This window comes from Papaver somniferum, chromosome 11 (assembly GCF_003573695.1).
Source record: "Papaver somniferum cultivar HN1 chromosome 11, ASM357369v1, whole genome shotgun sequence".
Classification (NCBI taxonomy): domain Eukaryota; kingdom Viridiplantae; phylum Streptophyta; class Magnoliopsida; order Ranunculales; family Papaveraceae; genus Papaver; species Papaver somniferum.
Genome location: NC_039368.1, coordinates 52471316 through 52492054, shown reverse-complemented (window position 1 = coordinate 52492054; position 20739 = coordinate 52471316). Strand labels below are relative to the sequence as shown.

At 36.3% G+C, this 20739-nt stretch overlaps 2 protein-coding genes and 1 non-coding gene across 3 annotated transcripts; 2 read left to right on the top strand and 1 right to left on the bottom strand.

Annotated features, from left to right (window-relative positions):
- Positions 1-5060: 5060 nt before the first annotated feature.
- LOC113321770 lies at positions 5061-7574 on the top strand. The gene is made up of 2 exons (XM_026569682.1): positions 5061-6744; positions 6823-7574. The coding sequence occupies exons 1-2, from the start codon at positions 6676-6678 to the stop codon at positions 7288-7290; spliced, it is 537 nt and encodes a 178-aa protein (XP_026425467.1). The 5' UTR covers positions 5061-6675; the 3' UTR covers positions 7291-7574.
- A 4706-nt stretch (positions 7575-12280) lies between these two features.
- TRNAA-UGC lies at positions 12281-12353 on the bottom strand. The gene has a single exon. It is a non-coding gene; the product is annotated as a tRNA-Ala (tRNA).
- A 1208-nt stretch (positions 12354-13561) lies between these two features.
- LOC113323360 (translation initiation factor eIF-2B subunit gamma-like) lies at positions 13562-20525 on the top strand. The gene is made up of 12 exons (XM_026571651.1): positions 13562-13865; positions 13982-14059; positions 14697-14777; positions 14864-15077; positions 15163-15221; positions 17980-18029; positions 18142-18229; positions 18344-18595; positions 18690-18782; positions 19001-19105; positions 19190-19306; positions 20126-20525. The coding sequence occupies exons 1-12, from the start codon at positions 13695-13697 to the stop codon at positions 20189-20191; spliced, it is 1374 nt and encodes a 457-aa protein (XP_026427436.1). The 5' UTR covers positions 13562-13694; the 3' UTR covers positions 20192-20525.
- Positions 20526-20739: the final 214 nt, after the last annotated feature.

Genomic DNA, 20739 nt, shown 5'->3' with positions numbered 1-20739 from the left:
CTCTAAACCACTATCGGCTTCGTAATCAAAAGGAAAATCTACATCGTCTAAAACGGTGGTATCCCTAATCAAATCCTCGTCCTTTTGAATAGGTGAATAATCATAAAAATTATTTGGATTTGAATTAGAAATAATATAATCACTATACAGCTCAATTGGATTACTAGACTCCTGATCACTATGCCTACATATTTCAGATTCTTCATCAATACTATCCTCATCACAGTCCTCATTATAATAACATGAAAAAGGTCGAACCTCATCAAAACAAGTAGTGTTACCAATTCTAACCTCGTCATCTTGATTATGTGAATAACTATCTTCATTCTCAAGGGTATTATTGGATACACTATATTGGCAATTCAAGTAATTTCGAGCAATTCTTTCGTTCGTCTCAGCTATCCGCTTGAGGTGGTCTTCTAAAGAAGGTTCACTCATTATTGTAGTTCTTTCGTCTATAATTATACTATTCATCTCAGCTAACTTACGCGTCGACTCAGCTAACTTCCTGAGGGACTCTTCTAAAGGAGGAATAGGAACAGAGGGATCATAAAAAGGACTACTTTTCAATAGTTTGATTGTATCCTCTAGAGACGAAGAACTCGTACTATAATCTTCTTGCTCGTAAGACTGATGCATGTGTGGATAGTAATTGGGCTCACCAGGGTATGACCCATATCCTTCCAAAGGATGGCGTTCCCAACCACTATTCCCAACATGGTCATAAAAAGGATGATGTCCATATTCAAATTCAGGTCGATACTCATTGTATTGGCTTCTATCATACCAGTTCGACATTCTTAATTGCAAGGGAATTCTACACAATCACAAACAAGGCTGACTCGACCAAATCAAACCTATAAAATCTAGCAAACAAAAGCATGATGGCTCCACTTAGATTGTTTCTAGACCAGCTTCTATCTTTCGAAAGGGAATTCGTTGCAATTTGAGCAAACCCCTCTGGAATCAATCCGAGCTAATTAAGTTGAATTGAGGCGAGGGAAGCTTAGTGAGCTTTGATACCCAAGGCCTCACCGCATTAGAAGGCGGCGCAGTCACGCATTCAACTCACAGAAACCATCATGAACTTTGAAGTGTGCTTAAGAGTAACCAATATTTCGAATTTTCCTATAGCCGTTACCCTATCGGTCTCGTTCTATTCCAAATTTTAAAGCTTGGGTTCGCGTTAGGTTTCGTTTTCCTAAGGCGGGCAAGAAGGGAGCGGTGATGAAATCCGAACCCTTATCTTGTATTGGCCAGGCCTTGCCCTTTACTAGGAATTTAAAAACAGTCGTCGTCCTCAAACAATTATCACCTTAAGGAAGACAGTAACCCGCTTGCAGGAGATTCGCGGGTGTTTCGATTGGACTTACCTCCCGTACCAGACGGGCGATGAACTGTTGTCGTCGACTCGGGCCACGACTCCTATGCCGTGTACGAACCCGAGGGGCCGAGACGATATAGTAATCGTCGTCCTTCCCTGCACACAGTTTATATAATTTTTTTTTATTTATTAATACCCTTCTGTAGGGTTAAAAAAAATAAAGTCCAATTGTCCAGAATAAAGTCCAAATAAAAAGTCCAAAAATTACAAAAATTATGAAAAATAAAGCCTATTTACACATTCTAAAAAAAATAAATAAAAGCTATATACAAAAAAAATAAAATAATAATAATAAAAATCAAATCCTAAAAAAAAATTATGTCTTTTTTTCTTCTCTTTTAGCTTTAAGCCTTTTGTTCCCAAGTCCTTAGTATTCCACTTCGAACCTGTAAATCAAAGACACAAAAAGAAACGTAAAAATGAACAAATAATATATACAATAAAAATATTAACAATGGTGAGAGGTACTGGGACTAATGATTCGGCCAATCTTCATAACATAGGGCTCAATGATTTATTCTCAACAATAATCGCTCAAAACATATATGAACTCTTATTTTGCCAAAGTAGATTCTCAAAATATTGATTGTAAATGTTAAGCATGGAACATCAAACCACCTAAGCTAAGCATGACCCATCTAATCAAATAACACCCAATTTAATCAAATCATATTTCAATTAATTTTTAATGCAAAATCTTAAAAAGAATTAATAAAATTACCCATGTATGAAGCTCGGCCTCCTCCGTCGTCCCAGTGTTGGGGTTTAACTCATCATAGTAAAAATGCTCTCAAAATAATTTATTATGGCTCAAAAATGGTTTACAAATGATGAGAAGAAGAGAAAATGGTGTAAAACTGTAATCTGCGACGCACAAAAAGCGTCACAGAATGAACGATAAAAGACAAATGCTGTTGCTGTTTAGACTGCGCTGCGACCCACGGCTGTGCGTCTTAGATACTGTTCATAAACGACTGTCCTTGCGAGTCCGTTCTTTGATAGTGGGTAGCTAGATCATTTCTATTAGATCTTTACCTACAGATACATGTTAATTGTCATGGGTCCCTACCATAGTTACTTATTTGGGCCAACCAACTGATAAGTTCCCTTTTTGGTATTTTATAAAGTAAATTGTCGTTTCTCTCCCGAATTTCGAAAGATCCTAAATATAAATGGTAATTTTGTGACTGAGGTAAAAAAAATATTTTATACTTAACCGCGACTCAGGTCTGATGCACTCTCTCTCGTATGCATGTGAAGATACATTGAATTTACCGTCATGCATACCTTCACGATGTCAGATCGCAGTCCTTAATCTATGATCACAATCTTGATTATCACTCTGATCACTGATCTTCGAACAGGTCTCCGATGATGTAAAGTTAAGGTTTTCTGATTATCTTCTAGGCTGGTTGGAGTTAACAGAGGTTTAAAAGATAATCAGAAAGAGAGAGAGGAGAGAGAATTATCTGAGGTATGATTCATATTAATCAAAATGAAACCGTCATTATCATACTTTTTGGATATTTATACATGATATGAATATGAGGATTGCATGTCGATGACAAGGACATGACCGCTTGGACTTAATAGTTTCATGCCTTGCGTTTGTACCGACCTGGGACAGGTCTTCGTTATGATAATCCAGCTTTCTAGTCCTCTACTTAGCCGACAACATCAAGAATATTCTTATCTTTGCACCTGGACTCAACTCTTTCGCGTATAACTCGGTGTCTCTGTCTTGTTTGGTACCCTATGCCTCGATTTTTGGACATCTGGTTGAGGTCTTCGACATCTGAACTTTAGTCTTATTCCATGTCTCAGCTGTCATTTATCGGCTAAATGATATATTTTGACATCTATAGCATATCCGCGACCGACTTCATTAGGTGAGCAAGACTCAGGCTTTTATTTCGTTGACCAAGAATCAAGACTCAGGTCTTGGTCTCCATGACCAAGCAACTTAGCACTCAACTCTTAGTCTTTGTGACCAACGCTAAACTCCTAGTCATCGTTACTAAGACTCAAGATTTAGGTCTCACTCACATGATCCTTACACTATTAATCATTTCATTTGCTGAGCTCACTATTCGTATCAGGCATGCTCTTAATCACTCATCAAGAGTCACGAGCTTATCTCTATCTCATACGAACATATACTTCTCTGGGGGTATTAACAAGCCTCATTACTGACTCTTGGTACGTCCCCACAAGACTCATTTGTCAAGTCAACACACTCCTTACTCTTATACAGATATGAGATACTCTCATCAGGTACAAGTATCATCCTCAAGCAAAAGCCTTATTCTCGGCAACATAAGCATGACCACGACTGCCACCATGAGTCTCAGCCATACAAACTATTCAAACATGAAACAAAATTATACAAAAAATCTTCAAAGCTTTGTGCACTCATCAGTGGGACCCACGAAAAGGCATTCGTCCTTTACAAGCCATGCATTCCCGACCTGCAAGGTTGATAATCAACCTCATCTCATCTTGTGTCTCACACACGGTCCACATGCTATCTCATATTATCTTGTGCTCTTCACATGACTCAGACTAGTCACAAATGCACAAATTAGGATATGTTACTCCACTTCAGTCAACGTCGATTAAGGAGAATATTGCCATCCAGCTAACACATCATTATAATGGCTGACTCAATCACACAAATGGGGGGATCAATTAAGGTTTTGGTTTTGTAGTCTACAACATGCTGGGAAATACCCATGTATATTTCATACCGCTAAGAGAATAGTTGGTTGAAGAGGTTACAAGAATCAATGGATGAGCTCGACTCATCCTTAGATATTCCTATGATCACTGATAAGAGGCTATCCGAGAGTCAACTATAAATTGGTCATAATCGACCTTGCTAAACACATCTCTCAGAGCATTCTTATGGATCCAAGAATTATTCTAACCCCTCTCGTTTTTTTGCTTCCCCCCATGAAACCATCCCTGAGTCATTCATCCCTATGATCGAAAAAATCCTTGAATGACCATTGTTTTAGTCTATCTGAAGATTGTTTATGCTCAATCCGCAACTCTTACTAAAACCCTGAAAACTCATATTTACCCCTTCAGGTATATACACTAGTTTATCTTAGTGCATAAAACCTAAAACCTTAATAAATATTGTTCGTACTTAACCTTCTGCAACTTTTACTAAAACCCTAACACTCATGACTCATCCCCATCATGTACATACACTAGTTTGTCCCAGTGCTTTAACGAAACAAAATGAACAAAATATAAATAAAGAAAAAAAAACAATACATCACAGTGCTTTAACAAAACAAAACAAAACAAAACAAAAAAAATCACGCCCGTTATAACGCTATTTTATATAAGCGCAACAAGTATTTGGATAACTGTGTTGCTTATGTTTATGGTTTTGGTATCTTGGCTTTCACCATGATGGGTGAATTCGCGGAGGATACAATTACTTTTTTGAAAAGACTAAAGAAGTGCTTAAACAATAACAATGCGAATAATGGGTGCAGTAATTTTCTTTTTCATATATAAGGTGTTTTCACAAAAAAGATTATTTGTGCACAACTTGTTGGTAGGTTACCAATTAACTCGTTGTCTTTTTCTAACTTTTTGATGATCAGTAATAATAATGAATTTACAAAAAGAAAGAAAAAAAAAGAGAAAAGAAACAATAATAATAATGATTTTTTCTAACCGTGTATGATTGGTAACTTCCAAACTCCGGTCTTGAGATCAAAAAGTTGAAAAAACCCGATAACGCTTTCCCACGGGCAAACCAGTTTCTTTTTCTAGTTTTCTTCTTTCCATCCCTTTTCTCTCTGGTTACTCCGATCGCCATGAGCGGCTACTCGGCCGCTCATAGGCTCTGATGGATCGGAAGCAATTAAATCACTAGGTTTTTCTGCATAATGGGGTCATATCTCTCTTGGGTTTTGTTTAATTTTTCATTAGAGCTAGGTAGTGGTGGTGGCAGTCGAGAAATCTCAGTAATAGAAGAAATCTTCACACAGTTGCGTTTGATTACGAATTTACTCTGTCAGGTAATGATTTGCTTATCCCACTGGTCCCTGATAATGATTATGAAGCTCCAACTTGTGCTTAATTATCTCAATTCCAACCCTAAATTACTGTCTCTGTTCGTTATTTATCTTCATTTAATACATAATTTGGCCATCTGTTTCAATTCCTTAGAACTCTTATTACACCTGTTCGATTGCTGCTCAACCTTCCATTTTACCCAATTGAATTAGGTTATGCTCTGTGTGAATTTTAAATTTCTCTGATTTCAGTTGAGTAATTTTCTAATCTTTGTTGAAACCCTAATCCTCAGTATAAATTCACCATTTCCCTAAATGAAATCTCACCCCCTTGTTAAGATTTCTTATCTCCGTGTTCTCTACCTTTCTCATTCACTTACATCCATCAAATTCCAAAACACCAGTGCAGCTTTTAAGATGAGTCTTTGTATTACCATGCAAGCTGTTTGGCATGGTGATGTTTCACAATTAACAGACCATTTACAATCCTCCTTGAACTTGAGCAATGGTAGGCAATTCTCTTTAGAAGATGTTATCCCTCCTAGGTTCATGAACAACCAAAATCTATGGACCAGCTGTCTGTTAGGTGCATTTGCTGAACCAGTTGATAGAAACAGATGGAATGTGAGAAATTCACTTCTTTTTCAGTGGAAGATTCAAGGGGGATAATCAGTTAAATCTGTAAGTGAGTGGGTTTTCCTGGTTAGGTTTGAAAGAGAAGAAGAAATTCTTAGAGTTTTAACTGTGGCTACCAGAGTAGTCTATGGTGATCTTTTCTGCATCAAAAAATGGGACAAGACTGAGAAGTTTGATGACTGGAATCCAACAGAAGAGAAGTTCTTCATTACAATGCACAATTTAACTCAAGCACAGGTGAATAGTGACAATCTAAGAAGATACATAGCTTGCATGGGAGAAATTACCTCCTTTTCTTTCCCTGAAAGGAAGGACAATAGTAGCTGCTCCATCACAATCAGAGCTAGCATCAGATTTAGACAAAGGCTTACTTTCAGTGTCATGGTTGAAAATGAGATGGGCTTCACCAATGAGATTACATTCCAATTTCATCACTTCCCCAACAACTACTGTGACTTCTGTAAAGTCATTGGGCATAAGCTGGAGAATTATGGAGAGTTTGTGCTACAACAAGTTGAAGAACAACAGGCAGAAGATGATGCTGTCATGGCTGCTATGCAAAACATAGATGGACAACAACTGGAGCAGGAGTATTTGTAGCAACATGAGCACCAGAATATGCAACATGACATGCTGTTTGAGGAAGATAACTTGCATGAGTCTGAAGCAGAGCAAGCAGCTTCTGAGGTAACTTGCTCAAATTATCTAAAGCAATTTGACGTTAATAATGTTAGCCATGGCAGTGATGTTGAATCTCATCAACAGACAGTGAATAATGGTATAGCTACAACACGTACTTTAAATGCAGAGGATGTACCTTTTCAATCATATGTTTATGCCAAGACTGACACTTACATGTGGAAGGTTGTTTATAAAAGAGACACACCTGGACAATCTCTTAATCTGGAAGCTGGGTATTGGAGTGGTGCTAGCTCTTCTCGCCAGCCTCTGAATATTGACCATGATTATGTCAAGAACTGGCAGCTGATGCAATCATTCTTTCACTGGGATTCACCCTTACCAGCTCCTAAGAAGCTAAAGATTACTGAGATTGACCTGAACTGCACCCCAGAAGAACCAGTACCTGAAGCTCCAAGAGATATTTATGTAGTTGGTGAACAAGCTCAAGTCAATACTCATCCTCATCAATGGTTCAAAGGTGAAGGTTCAAATTCAAATCCTGCCAGCAATGATCCTAAAGCAAAAGGCAAGGAAATTGCTAAATTGGGGTGAGGCTTCATGACCCCTAAATTGCAGAAAACTTAGTGTCTCATGTGCAGATCTCCATCAGAGCCTATGACTCCTTATCTTGTGTTTTTTGTTTAGAATCTGCTACCCTGTGTATTTAGTTTTCTACTTTTCTCTTTGTCCGCGTGCTTATATTTAGCTCTTCATAGTGTAATTTTGCTTATGTCTACCTGTAATTTATTTCCTGTGCTTGTGCCTGTAGTTAAACTTGTAAGTATACTTTGCTACTACTTCTTTAGTTTTTGCTTGTGGTTCTCTTGTTCAATTCTGCTATCCTTAACCCTCCTGCCTGTGTGTTGGTATGCTATAGTTTTTTTCTTTTTCTAGTCCTAATTTCCTTCATCTCATCTACTTCCATTTCTGATTAGGTGTCTGTGTGTTGTCTGCTTTGCTAGGCCTTCTCTTCAATCTAATTATCACCCGTTTCCTCCCCAAAAATTATATTATCTTCTGTTGTCCCTCTGTTTTGGCTGAATTTTAGGCTTCTGTTTTGACTGCTTTTAAGTTTTTTGGTCTAGTTAGCCTTCTCTTGTGCTTTCCCTCATTTTTTCTTCATCCAGTAGGACTGCTGTCTTATATTTCATTCTCAATGAAGTTGCTATCTTGGAACGTCCAGGGTTTTGGAAACACCATCACTAAGGATCATTTTCATTATTTGTGTCAGTACTACAAGCCTGATATAGTTTTCTTGGCTGAGACAAAAGCCTCTTTGGCTCGGATGGACTCCTTTCTCAAAAATTCTTCTTTTGGTGACTGGTTCATTGTTCCTTCTGTGGGAATAGCTAAGGGTTTAGTGATAGCCTGGCACAACAATATTGAAATGAAATTAATTTCGTCAAAATTCAATGTTTGTCATTTTGATTCTAAAATAGGAAATACAGATATAATAATCACATGTGTATATGGAGCAGTCGAAGCATATGACAAAATCGAACAATGGACATATATCTTGGAAATCGCGCAACAAATAAACAAGCCCTGGGTTCTACTAAGCGACCTAAATGTAATCTTGGACCCAGATGAGAAACAGGGTGGGAATAAAGCTGGATCCAGCAGTAAATCCTTCATCATCAACACTATCTACACATTGGACCTACAAGATGCGGGGTACGAAGGATCGCCTTTTACTTGGTCAAACAATCGAAAGGAAGAGGAAAACATCTGCGAACGAATCGACAGAATGCTAACTTCGTTCTTGTGGTCCCATAAATTTCCGGATACCAAGGTAACACACCTCCCAAGGGTAGGTTCTGATCATACGCCTATTTTATTGGATTCAAACCCAGAAAAATATAGGATCCATAAACCTTTTAGATGTCTTCAATCCTGGTTAACTCATCCCACTCTACCTACGGTAGTAGATGCATCTTGGAAATTACACTTCGCCAATTCTAACGAGACATCCTTCACTGGGCTTCTGAAGTTACTTTCCTCCGACTTAGCCCATTGGAACACAAATATTTTTGGGAACATACACAAAAATATCAAATCCATAAACAATAAAATTGATAGTATTCATAGATATGTAAATATCTCTAAAAAAATAGACACACTAAAAAATATGGAACCGGAGTTAGGAAAATGGTACAAAATCAAAAATGATTACTACCATCAACTCTCCAGGGATAAGTTCTTCAAAAATTATGATCAGAACACAAAATATTTCCATGCCTCCGCCTCAAATAGAAAAAGAATCAATGCGATAAATTCTCTTAGAGAACCCTCTGGGCTATGGATCTCAGATAGAGATCAAATCAACTCTTTGCTTATTAAAAACTTCCAACAAATAGGCTCGTCCCGAAACAACAACTTCGATTTTGATCTATCTACCATCATAAATCCTTGCATCAACATCGAAGAATATTCCTCCTTGTCTGTAATTCCCACTAAAGAAGAAATTTGGCTCACCCTTTACAATATGAATCAATGGGGAGCTCCAGGTCCGGATGGCTTCCATCCAGATTTCTTTAAAGCTAACTAGGAAATTTTGGGAAATGATGTCATCGACACCGTCCAAGAGTTCTTTCGTTCGGCCACCCTCGACAAAGATTTCAATCATTCTTTCATAACCCTCATCCCAAAAATATGCACACCACAAACCCCGGGGGATTTCATACCTATTAGCCTGAGTAATACCATTTATAAAATCATCTCAAAGATATTAGCTAATAGACTAAAACCCCTCCTCGATAAAATAATCTCCCCTAATCAATCGGCTTTCCTCCCTAGTCGGTAAATCACATACAACATCATCATTGCTCATGAACTTATCCATTCGATGAAAACCTCCAAGAAAAAAAGGGTTTCCTAGCGTTAAAACTAAATATATCAAAAGCTTTTGATAGGGTCGAATGGAACTTTATTGAGAAAGTCCTATTAGCTCTTGGATTTTCGGAATTCTGGACAAAGCTCATTCTACAATGCATTTCAACAACCTCCTTTTCAATCCTTCTAAATAGATCCCTGGGGCCATCTTTTAATACCTCTAAGGGTTTAAGACAAGGTGACCCTTTATCACCTTATCTCTTCCTAGTTTGCACGAAAATTCTCTCTAGACTCCTCGAAAGGCAATTAAAGACAAGAAAATATCTGGGTTCCAGATAAACAAATATGCACCAAATATCTCTCACCTCTTTTTTGCGGACGACTGCTTTTTATTCACAAAAGTAGACCCGGGGGAAGCGAAAAGCCTATTGGAAATATTACATCTATTTGGGAACATCACGGGACAAATGGTGAACCTACAAAAATCCAGTGTCTATTTCAGCCCAAAAATACACCCAAGACATGGAAAAATAATTGCAAGAATATTAAAAGTCCCGCTGATGACCAAAAATGATGTGTACCTGGGTACACCGCTATTCTTCGACAAAAACCTAAAAGCCAACTTTGAACCGCTGCTGCAACGTCACTACTCTACGTTACAAGGTTGGAAATCGAAACTGTTATCTCAAGCATGGAGGACTGTTTTGATAAAATCTCCTTCAATCATACCCAACATATCAAATGCAAGTCATCGCCCTGCCAAAAACAACTCTTGATCAGCTTGACCGTGTTCAGAGAAACTTCTGGTAGAAAAAAGATGGGCAAAAAAGACAAGGAGGATTTATAAGGGCTTGGAAAAGTATATGCAAACCCATTTCCCAAGGTGGTTTACGAATTAAAAATCCCCATCAATTTAACTTTGCCCTTCTTACCAAACTTGCAAGCAGACTGGTCACTGAACAAGACCAATTATGGGTCAAACTGTTAAAAGCAAAATATTTCCCAAATTCCCACTCCCTCGAAAAATCCAGAACTTCGAATCTCTCGTGGATTTGGACCAGCATTCAAAAAGGGTTAGAGTTAATAAAAGGTAATTTTATTTGGCAAGTAAAAAATGGATCTTCGATGAAAATATGGGAAGACAGATGGATCCCTAACGTAGCGATAATCCAATAAATCCCAACAGTCAGGAACAAGCACCAACAAGAGTTCAAGATCTAATAACGGATCAAAATAAATGGGATCAATAAAAGCTAAACCAATTCTTCTAGCCGGAGGACAAGGAAAAAATCCAAGCTTTAAATCCTAGGAACCATGAGCAAGACATTATTAGATGGAGACACCATCAATCAGGAAAATTCTCGGCCAAAAATGTTTATACCTTTCTAACCAATCAGGATCTCGACAACAATGATGACCCATATTTCCCATGGAGCAAGATCTGGAAAATTCAAGCCATCCCTAGAATTAGGCTTTTCATCTGGAAAATAGCGCAAAAATTCCTCCCAACGTCGGCTAGATTAGGTGCTCACAATACGGAAATTGACCCGATTTGCCATCTATGTAACAATCAAGTGCAAGAAATGGAGGTTCATCTTTTCTGCGAGTGTCCTTTTGCAAGAGCAGTTTGGTTTTGTCTATCTCTACATAATATAATCATTAGATACTCTCCCAACACTGCTATTGATTGGGTTAAATGGTGGATTACGGAAGCTGATCTGAGCCATTTTCAGGTAAAAATATCCACCACACTTTGGTTCATTTGGAAATACAGATGTTCGGTTGTTTTTGATAAAATCCACCCAGACCCCGTCAGTTTAATATGACAAATAAATAATTTCTTAAATTCCTCCCCGTCGAATACCCTACAAAGCAATAAGGAGAATCAAAAGAAAATATCAATCAACAATTCTTGGCACAACCTGAATTCAGGCTGGATAATCTTCATTGATGCTTCTTACAAGAAAGAAGATTCTTCGATAGGATATGCTTTCATCCTGTACTCCACTGATGAAGAGATCTTCATGCACCTTTCAGTGAGTTCGGAGTGGGCAACGTCAGCTTTTCACGCAAAAGAAAAAGCCTTGCTGAAGGAAATTACGTGGTTAAAAAAAATTATCTTATCAACTGTGGTCATTGCAATTGACTGCAAAGCTTTGGCAGACAACTTAAACAGGGTTACTTCAGAATCTCCGTGGTGGGCAGAAAATACCTTGCAGGAAATAAGGATAATTTTGGACGAGTTACCTCAAGCTAAAGTGAAATTTATAAAGAGAAAGAACAACAATGCAGTGGATTACATCGCGAAGGAGGCAATGATTAAAAGGCTACAATACATGTCAGAAAACCTAAACCAACGAGTTCACAAATCTAGCATAGATTCTAATTCGTTTGATAAAAATGATTTTGTAAATATGTTGTATTACATTTGCTAGCTTTAATATATGATCTTTTCGTGTGTATGATTCCTAATATATTGTATAAATACATTAATAAGGCAACCTAAACCAACGAGTTCACAAATCTAGCATAGATTCTAATTCGTTTGATAAAAATAATTTTATAAATATGTTGTATTACATTTGCTAGCTTTAATATATGATCTTTTCGTGTGTATGATTCCTAATATATTGTAATAATAAATACATTAATAAGGCAGGTAAAAAAAAAGAGAAAAAAAAAACAAAATATAAATAAAGAAGAAGAAAAATGGAAATGCAGGGTATCGAACCCTGTACCTCTCGCATGCAAAGCGAGCGCTCTACCATTTGAGCTACAACCCCAACTGTGCTAATTCAAATATAACAATCTTAAAATTCCAGAGGCAGAACTGTGAGAACTCAAAACCCTCCAAATAGAATTTGCATTGTTACAGGGGGTTAGTCCTCGAGTGATTTCGGGGGAGTTGAGTGTATTTTAAATCTCGGGAATTTTGAGAGAGTTTGAGAGAGTGTAGGAAGTTTGAGAGAGTTTTGTGTTTTTGAGTTCAAGGAGTTTGGGGGAGTGTAGGGAGTTTGAGAGAGTTTATTAGAGGGAGTTTGGGGGAGTTTGAGAGAGTTCACTCCTAACTTATTCTCTTTTATGAAAATGATCTTTAATCAAAAGAAAAAAATAAATGAAAATGATCATATCTCTGTATCAATAGTATGTTATTTTGTGCAACGAGATAATTTTTTTTCCCTTCAATTTAACGGTCTCCATACAATTCTAACTCCCTTTGTTCACGAACATTTTCCCACATATCATCCGCTATACTCTTTCTCCATGCATTAGCTTCTTGACGTTGTTGTTCTTGAGTTTGTTGTGTCAAAATTTCATCGTCATTTACAAGCGTTGATGGATGACTATCTTCCTCTTCCTCCACCGGGATTTAAACCCAGCAGACCATAGTCATATGTTGTGCAAGCTTTGCAATAGCAAACATGACATGATCCGCGTGAAAATTTTACTGTACTTCTATAACAAGGTAAACTACGACATACTCAAATTTCATCATATTCCAACGGTTGAATTTAAAGATATCATTATAATCAAATCATGCAATTTCTTACCAAGATCTTTTGAACCACAAATTAGGGTTTTGACAGAGAGAGAGTACCCACAAAAAAAACTATACACACAATCAAAATAAACAATCATGGAGATCAAAGATATGAAAACCAATCAAAATAGTACACAAATCAAACTATTATAAACAATCATGGAGATCAAAGAAGAAAAAAAACATATCTGGAAAAAAACGTTTCCTCTTCTTTCTCCTATGGTTTTCTACGCACCAAACTCCTTCCCAAATCTCTACTCTTTTGAGAGATTTGTTGTGAGACCAAAATACACTAAAAACTCCTTCGAACTCCCCAAAACAACCAACTCCCTAGTATTGTAGGGTTTTATGACTAACAGGGAGTTCAAGAGCTTTTTTCAAACTCCCCAGCGACTAACAGGTGTTTTCTAGAGAGTTTAGGAGACTCTTCTAAACTCCCCCACGACTAACGGAAATTTGGAGAGACTCCCTCAAACTCCCTCAGGACTAACCCCTGATAGTTTCCAGAGAAAACTCAATTATCTTTCATTGTTAGTTTATCAAATCCAATTTTGTTTTTTGTCGTTGAATTTGTATTAATTCAATGACGAAAATGGATTTTCAAGTAGTTGTATTAGCGGGTGGTACATCAAAGAATTTAGTACCTTTGGTTTCTAAAGATCTCCCTAAACCTCTACTTCCTGTGGCTAATCGTCCTCTTCTTTCTTATGTTCTTGAACTTCTTGAATCAACTAATCTCAAAGATCTCATCGTCGTAAGCTTCTTTCTCTAAACATAAAACTTTCTTTGTCTTTCTGTATTTAAAGATTAGGGTTTTTGGTTAATTATATATATATATTTTTTTATTTTTTTTTATTTTTTTTGAATTAGGTTGTGGAAGGTCAAGATGCAGCTGTTAAAGTTGGAACATGGATATCAAGTACTTATGCTGCTCGTCTTCATGTTGAGGTCTTCTTCTTTTTTATTCTGTTTATTTGAATCCTTTAGAAGTGAGCTGTGAAGAGAAAACAAATGTATTGTGAACTCATGATATGACAATCCTAGTTAGAAGTTATGGAATGTTTGAATTACATATAAGTAAGTTGAGTTAATGGAAGGCACGCAAAATTTGTAAGTAAGATATATGACAATTCATAATTAAAACTTTAGTTGAAGAAAGCTATGTTAATTTAGAGTTTGATTATGAAAATCTCAAATGATTAAGCTGGAAAGTATAAATTAGAATAACAAATACAGTATCTCTTACATAGATATAGACAAACAAGAAATATTGTATAAGTTAGAGGGACAGTGGGTTTCCATCCGCATGTGGACTGATTAAAGTTAGAGGGACAGTGGATTTCCATCCCTATGTGGATTGATTAAAGTTAGACGGACTGGATTTTGGTGATCAAATAAGAGTTTCAACTGGTGCAAAATGGAATGAGTTAAGCATACTTTAAAAAGCCAATTTTGTTTTAATAGTATGTGAGGATCACTGTTCTGCCAGTTGCTATGCTTGTTTGAAGTTTTCAGCTATCAATTTGGCTTTTGGTTTATTCAGCTATTGACTATCAAGCTTTTGAACTGATTCTTTCATTTGTAGGTTGCTGCAGTGCCTGAGGATGTTGGAACTGCTGGCGCTCTTCGAGCTGTTGCTCACTACCTTACTGCAAATGATATCTTGGCAAGTATCATGTTCTCATAGTTTTATGTAAAACTTGAAATTTGTTGTTTATCCTTGGTAAACCTATTTTTGAATGTTGCTTATAGGTTGTTAGTGGAGATCTTGTTTGTAATGTTCCTCTCGGAGCTGTTGCAGCAGCACATAGAAGACATGATGCAGTTGTAACATCACTTCTGTGTGCTACCCCTGTTCCATCAGAGACTGGATCTTCTGGTGGAAAGGACAAGGCAAAAAAGCCAGCACGTTATAATATTATCGGACTGGACCCTACACAGCAATTCTTACTATTTGTTGCTACAGGTAACAAGCCTAGTTTGATTTTCTTGGTCACTTTCAAAGTCTAGTCTATCTTCTTTATCATGGGAATTTTTATGCCTCTTGTCAGGAGCTGAAGTTGAGAAAGATATTAAAGTTCAAAAGAGTCTTCTCCAAGCTGCAGGCGAGGTATGGATTGTAATTGCTATTTGACATTGGGTATGATAGTGTTATATGCAACGGGTCACTGGTCTGTGTGAAAGCCAAAATGCATCTCTTTCTGACCCAAAACAGTTTACTAGAACAAACATTACTTACATCATCCCCATGAAATTTCTGTTTTTGGTTATCACTGATCACACAGTATTTGCTCCACACCAACACCCTCTTTGGCTGCTTGCCTACTTTAAAGAGCCTCGTTGATTGTTACTCAAGTCCGTTACTTTCCTAACCACTGCTGACGTGAGAAAAGACTAGCCCTCTTTTTTTTTTTTTTAAATGATTCTTAGAAAGAAAAACTCGATACAGGGATTCTCAGGTCTTAGTCAGAAAACAAGCAGCGAACCGGTGCATTCTCACAGGGATGATCATAAAACTTTAGTAATTACAGTACCTCATAAAAGAGCTAGCGTAGTTTAAAAAAAATTATATCTCTCAAATTAGATACAAAAATAAACAATAATTGTTCGTTCACTCTGCGAGATTTCAATGCCCTTGTTGCAAGCCAAATGCTAAGAGTTGTGAGATATTGTTAATATCACGAAAGTTCACCACTAGATGAGCCAAAAAAACTGTTTTATGTGAACGTTATGTTTGTCAAAAATGTTCTTAAAGTTATGTTACAAATCTATTGTGTTTGCCAGTATAGCGTTTAAAACTTACATAGTATCTCCAAGAAGCCAAGCAGTTACCTAGTAGGTTGGGATCCAAAGTTTTATCTTTCAGATCAGGCACAGAATCCAAATAGAACTCTTGTAAAGGTCATACATAAAGTTTTAAACTACAATTAGTATTCAATGAAACTTCAGAAACATCACAAATTTAAAACAAGTTCAGAAGATACATACTCCCTCCGTCCTAGTTTACTTGCCAAAATAGCATTTTGCAAAAACTTGAAACAAATTCAAATTACTTCCACATACGCCACCAATCTTCCAAATTACTTGTTTACTATATTAGTTTTTATATCCTAGTTTTTATTTCTTTCTTAATATTTAGAAAATTTTAGTGGAAAATATAGTAATTTTTTGGTACATTTTTGCTAAAAAAAACTCAATTTTGGCAAGTAAACTAGGACGGAGGGAGTAGTATCTTGCTTGACCTGTTAAAAATCTAGCTTTAACAGGAGTAAAAAGTTACCCAAAAACTGTGAGGCAATACTGAATTTTGCATGCATCTTACAAAACTTTATATAGTTTTGTTTTTCGTGTTCAAAATTAGTGCTCAATAAAACTTGAGAAACATCACAAATTTAAAACAAGTTCAGAAGATACATAGTATCTTACTTGACCTGTTAAAAATCTAGCTCTAACAGAAATAGAAAGTTACCCAAAAACTGTGCGGCAATACAGAATTTTGCATGCATCTTAAAATATTAGATAGATTTGTTTTTTGTGTGCAAATGCTTGATCTGTAACATAAAAGATGACTCAATATCGACGTGATTCATATTGTAAATTTGTGATTACACTTCCTATGGAATCAATAAGAGAATCCACGTCTACATTTTTATCAATAGAACAACTTGTATATTGATATTACAATTAGATTGCGAACTATCAATCTTAATACAATACAATGTTAAACCAAGTTAATTGGACCAATTTGAATATCACCTTGTGAATAGTGAATCCTGTAAACTTCATTTCTTATCAAAGTTGTACGTTTCTATCACACAGTTCTTATTCAAACTGGTACAAGTTTCTAGAATTCAGTTAAAATTTATTATTGACATTCATTTTTTTTTTTTAAATTTAAAAAAAAAAGATCAAATTTCAGCTGTTTTTTTGAAAAACATTAACCAATAATTTTCTTATTTGTATTCCACCTATGACCTATGACAACCACTACTGCTGCATACATATCTATAGAACAAAAAACGTGATATATGGCTAAGTTTTATAAAGTCGCCCATAGCGTAAGCTGATTTTGATTGAGATTCCAAGTCTAACTCCGTACAATGATGGATACGTTTTTCATTTAATGTTCTTTATCTCTATGTTTATATAAAAAATGTATCGCTTGATTATTTTGCACAGCTATTCTAGTCTGGTTTTATACTGGTTTTGGTCGTTTAATTTCTTGTACATAGGCCGTGCAAGACATGTCTTAATTTTCATGAATATTATTAGGCTATCACAGATCAAGAAAATGAGAAACCCTAGAATCCTAGAATATGTCTTCCTAATTGATCAATTAAAATAATAGAAAAGATGGCTATGAGTTTTCGCTCCATTCCACGGCATACAATTTAGGTTTTAGACATGGCAAACAAAGGGAGGCGAGATTGTATTACTTTGGACAAATGCATTCCTTTCCAATTTTATTTGATATTTTTTTCCATGGAAATAATATTATGCTCAACTCAAATAGCTGGTGCAAGTGCAACTTTATTTTTAGTTTGTACTCAGATATCATTTATTGCTTATGGTGAGGAATAAGTTTCAGTAATTTTATTTGAGTTAGACCAGCCGCATCTAACCTGGTGCCGACCAAATATCTGTGACTCATAAAAGGTGGGGTACTACCATCCAAAGTTGGACTGTATACCATCTTTTATAGCTGTTCATGTCTAGTATTTATAGTAATAGGTGTTTAAGGCTGTCTGTATTTACTTTCCCTGCAGTTACCGACTATTCTCTGACAATTTGCCGTTCCTCGTGCTAAATCATTTCTTAGTTTGTTCCCCCTCTTAGGGACATCATTTCCATCGCTCTGTTTTTTGTAGATGGAGATTCGGGCTGATCTCATGGACGCTCATCTGTACGCCTTTAAGTGGTATGTGATTTCTGTTGAATCTTGATTCTGTTTCTGTAATTCCAGAATTTCTGCAAAAATAATTTCCTGTATACATTACTACCTATTCATATCCCCTTAACATTTTTTCTAGGTCTGTTCTAAAAGAGGTTCTGGATCAAAATGAAACATTTCAAAGCCTGAAGCAGGATGTTCTGCCATATTTAGTTTGGAGTCAACTGGTTAGTTAAACAAAAACAAGCTGATTACAACAGCACAAGACGTTTTTCTCTTTTTCTCATGTTTCTTAGTCTCTTTTTTCATTTATCCCTTATGTTTCCTTGATCGCTAATCAGAGGTCAAAAGTAGCTTCTGATGGGGCACCCGAAGCAGAAAATTGGAATGAGAATGGTGCTTCACAAAATAGCCAATCATTACTCTCACAGCACCTGGCAACACCAAGCTTTCATGACATTTACGCTCCAGATTGTAATGGTTTTTCTCCTGCACCAAGAAGAACACATAAATGTTGTGCTTATATTGCAGACAAGAGCAAATACTGTGCGCGTTTGAATTCTATCCAAGCTTTTAATGACATAAATCGAGATGTGAGAAACTTCATAGTCTGAAATTTGTTCCTAATGTAGTTCTATGTGTTAGTTTTACTGAAGAAGCTGATTCTTGTCTGCATGAATGAGCTAGGTGATAGGAGAGGCAAGTCACTTATCAGGGTATTCTTTTTCCGTCCATAACAACGTCATCCATCCATCAGCCGAGCTTGGATCAAAAACTACTGTAAGTGAAACTTCTCTGCAACTTTAACTTGTTTTTTTTTTGCAGTAAATCTAGATTCTTTCTCTTCTTGTCACATACATGTATCCATTGACGGCGTTCCTTAGTTGAAAAACTTTAAAGTGGATGAAATAAACCACATATGAGAAAAGAAGTAAAGAAGGAGACAGTAAAGTTGTATCCTCCTTTGACTTATCTGGTTGTCTGTTTCATGGTTTTAGGTTGGCCCACAATGTATGCTGGGTGAGGGTTCACAATTGGGCGATAAATGTAGCGTCAAACGCTCACTCATTGGTCGTCACTGCAGAATTGGCTCAAACGTAAAGGTATATGCCAAAATTGTTGAAGGAGAATAGAGAATTAAATTTTCAATGGATTTGCTTTATAAAACAGATTCCTTCTGTTTTCAGGTTGCGAATTCTGTTGTGATGAACCATGTTACTATTGGTGATGGATGTTCCATCCAAGGTTCTGCTGTTTGTAGTAACGTTCAGCTCCATGAGCGTGCTGTTCTGAAGGATTGCCAGGTAATATTTATGGGTGGTATTTGGCTTGTGAATAGATACTTTTTCAGTTTCGTTCTGAGAAACACGAGATACAGAGAAAGAAACATATAATGTAACATCTTGAAATTAGAATTGCTTGTTTTTTTTTTTTTGTTATTCTTGAAATAAATAGGTTGCATAAGTACTGGCTCATAAAACTAACAGAAACTGAAGTAGAATAATAACTCGTTTTGGTACTTAGTGAAAGTATATCCTTTCTGCAGATTAACTGATAAATGCGTTTTGAGTAAAATAACACTTGTGCTTTCTGCCATTTGTGATAATTTTTAAGTCGAAGGAAATTGCTGATGTTTTTAGTTATGATGTGTTTGGCACTCATTATGGGATTTTAGACATACTGCTGTTTTTGTGTTTGCTTTTGCTTCTCATTCTATTTAATAAATTCCTTAAATCAGGTCCAGATATCATTAGACTTTTTATTCAAATTATCAAAAACCAATTTTTTCGCAATAATTATTTTCATTTGAGAAATTTAAATGTTGTAGCTACGTATTTTCAGCGAATTTTCTTTTCTCAAGTGTGAGAGTTAACTTGTAACTTATAAGATATTTATTGGAAAAACTTCAATGTGAAACTTAATTCCTTTGAGTTGGTCGACACTAATTTTAGCTTGCTCGGCTATTTGGTTGTGCATGTATAAATTATCCAAAGAATTTTCTTATCCTGGATCCTTCACTGATGAGAGGACAGCAATTTATTTGTGGTTCTCTCGTTCTGTTTTTTGTGCTTGTCCATTATCTCATGCTATCTACATTTTCATACATTTCCTTATGTACTCAGGTAGGAGCAGGTTTTGTTGTTACTGCTGGCAGCGAGCATAAAGGGGAATCTCTTGCAAGAAAATAGAAATGGTCATCATAGTGAATATGTCTGCTACCGTCCATGTTCTTCTCTCAAAACAGTTTAAGAGAAATGGTAGCCTTGATGAGTGCGGCTTTCGGATTTCAAGTGTTTAAGGGAGTTTGCGAGAAGAAAAGGGATGTTCAATTTTGTCAAGTTTTTCTTTCTTATTCTTTTACTGATATATCTGTATCATGGTCTAAACTTAGTAATCGACTCAGAAAGTTGGTTTCCCTGATGGATCTTATGGAATGAATGTGATTTTTCATTTGCTAAACAATTTACCTCAGTGGAACAAGATTCTGTGAATGAAAAGTGCATCTGTTGTGTTGAGCTGTTAGTGATTGGTGTGTTCTGGTTTTACTTTTTTTCCCCCTTATTTATGTAGGCCCTGTCTTATCTTACCCGTTGCTCTATATCACGTCTTCTCCATGAACTGCAGCAGTGAAGATGGATTGCAACCTCTGAATCAGACTAAACCACAACATTATCAAGATTTGCAGGTCATTTGTTTATTTTTCAAGCTCAACCTAGTCTGAGTCTGCCTAGTTATA

Excerpts from the sequence above, each read along its gene's own strand:
- LOC113321770 (XM_026569682.1), top strand. The coding sequence starts at position 6,676 with ATGCAACATGACATGCTGTTTGAGGAAGATAACTTGCATGAGTCTGAA. Across the intron at positions 6,745-6,822 it reads CAGAGCAAGCAGCTTCTGAG|ACAGTGAATAATGGTATAGC; the intron begins GTAACTTGCTCA and ends TCTCATCAACAG.
- LOC113323360 (XM_026571651.1), top strand. The coding sequence starts at position 13,695 with ATGACGAAAATGGATTTTCAAGTAGTTGTATTAGCGGGTGGTACATCA. Across the intron at positions 18,230-18,343 it reads ATTTAGTTTGGAGTCAACTG|AGGTCAAAAGTAGCTTCTGA; the intron begins GTTAGTTAAACA and ends ATCGCTAATCAG. Across the intron at positions 19,106-19,189 it reads GAATTGGCTCAAACGTAAAG|GTTGCGAATTCTGTTGTGAT; the intron begins GTATATGCCAAA and ends TTCTGTTTTCAG.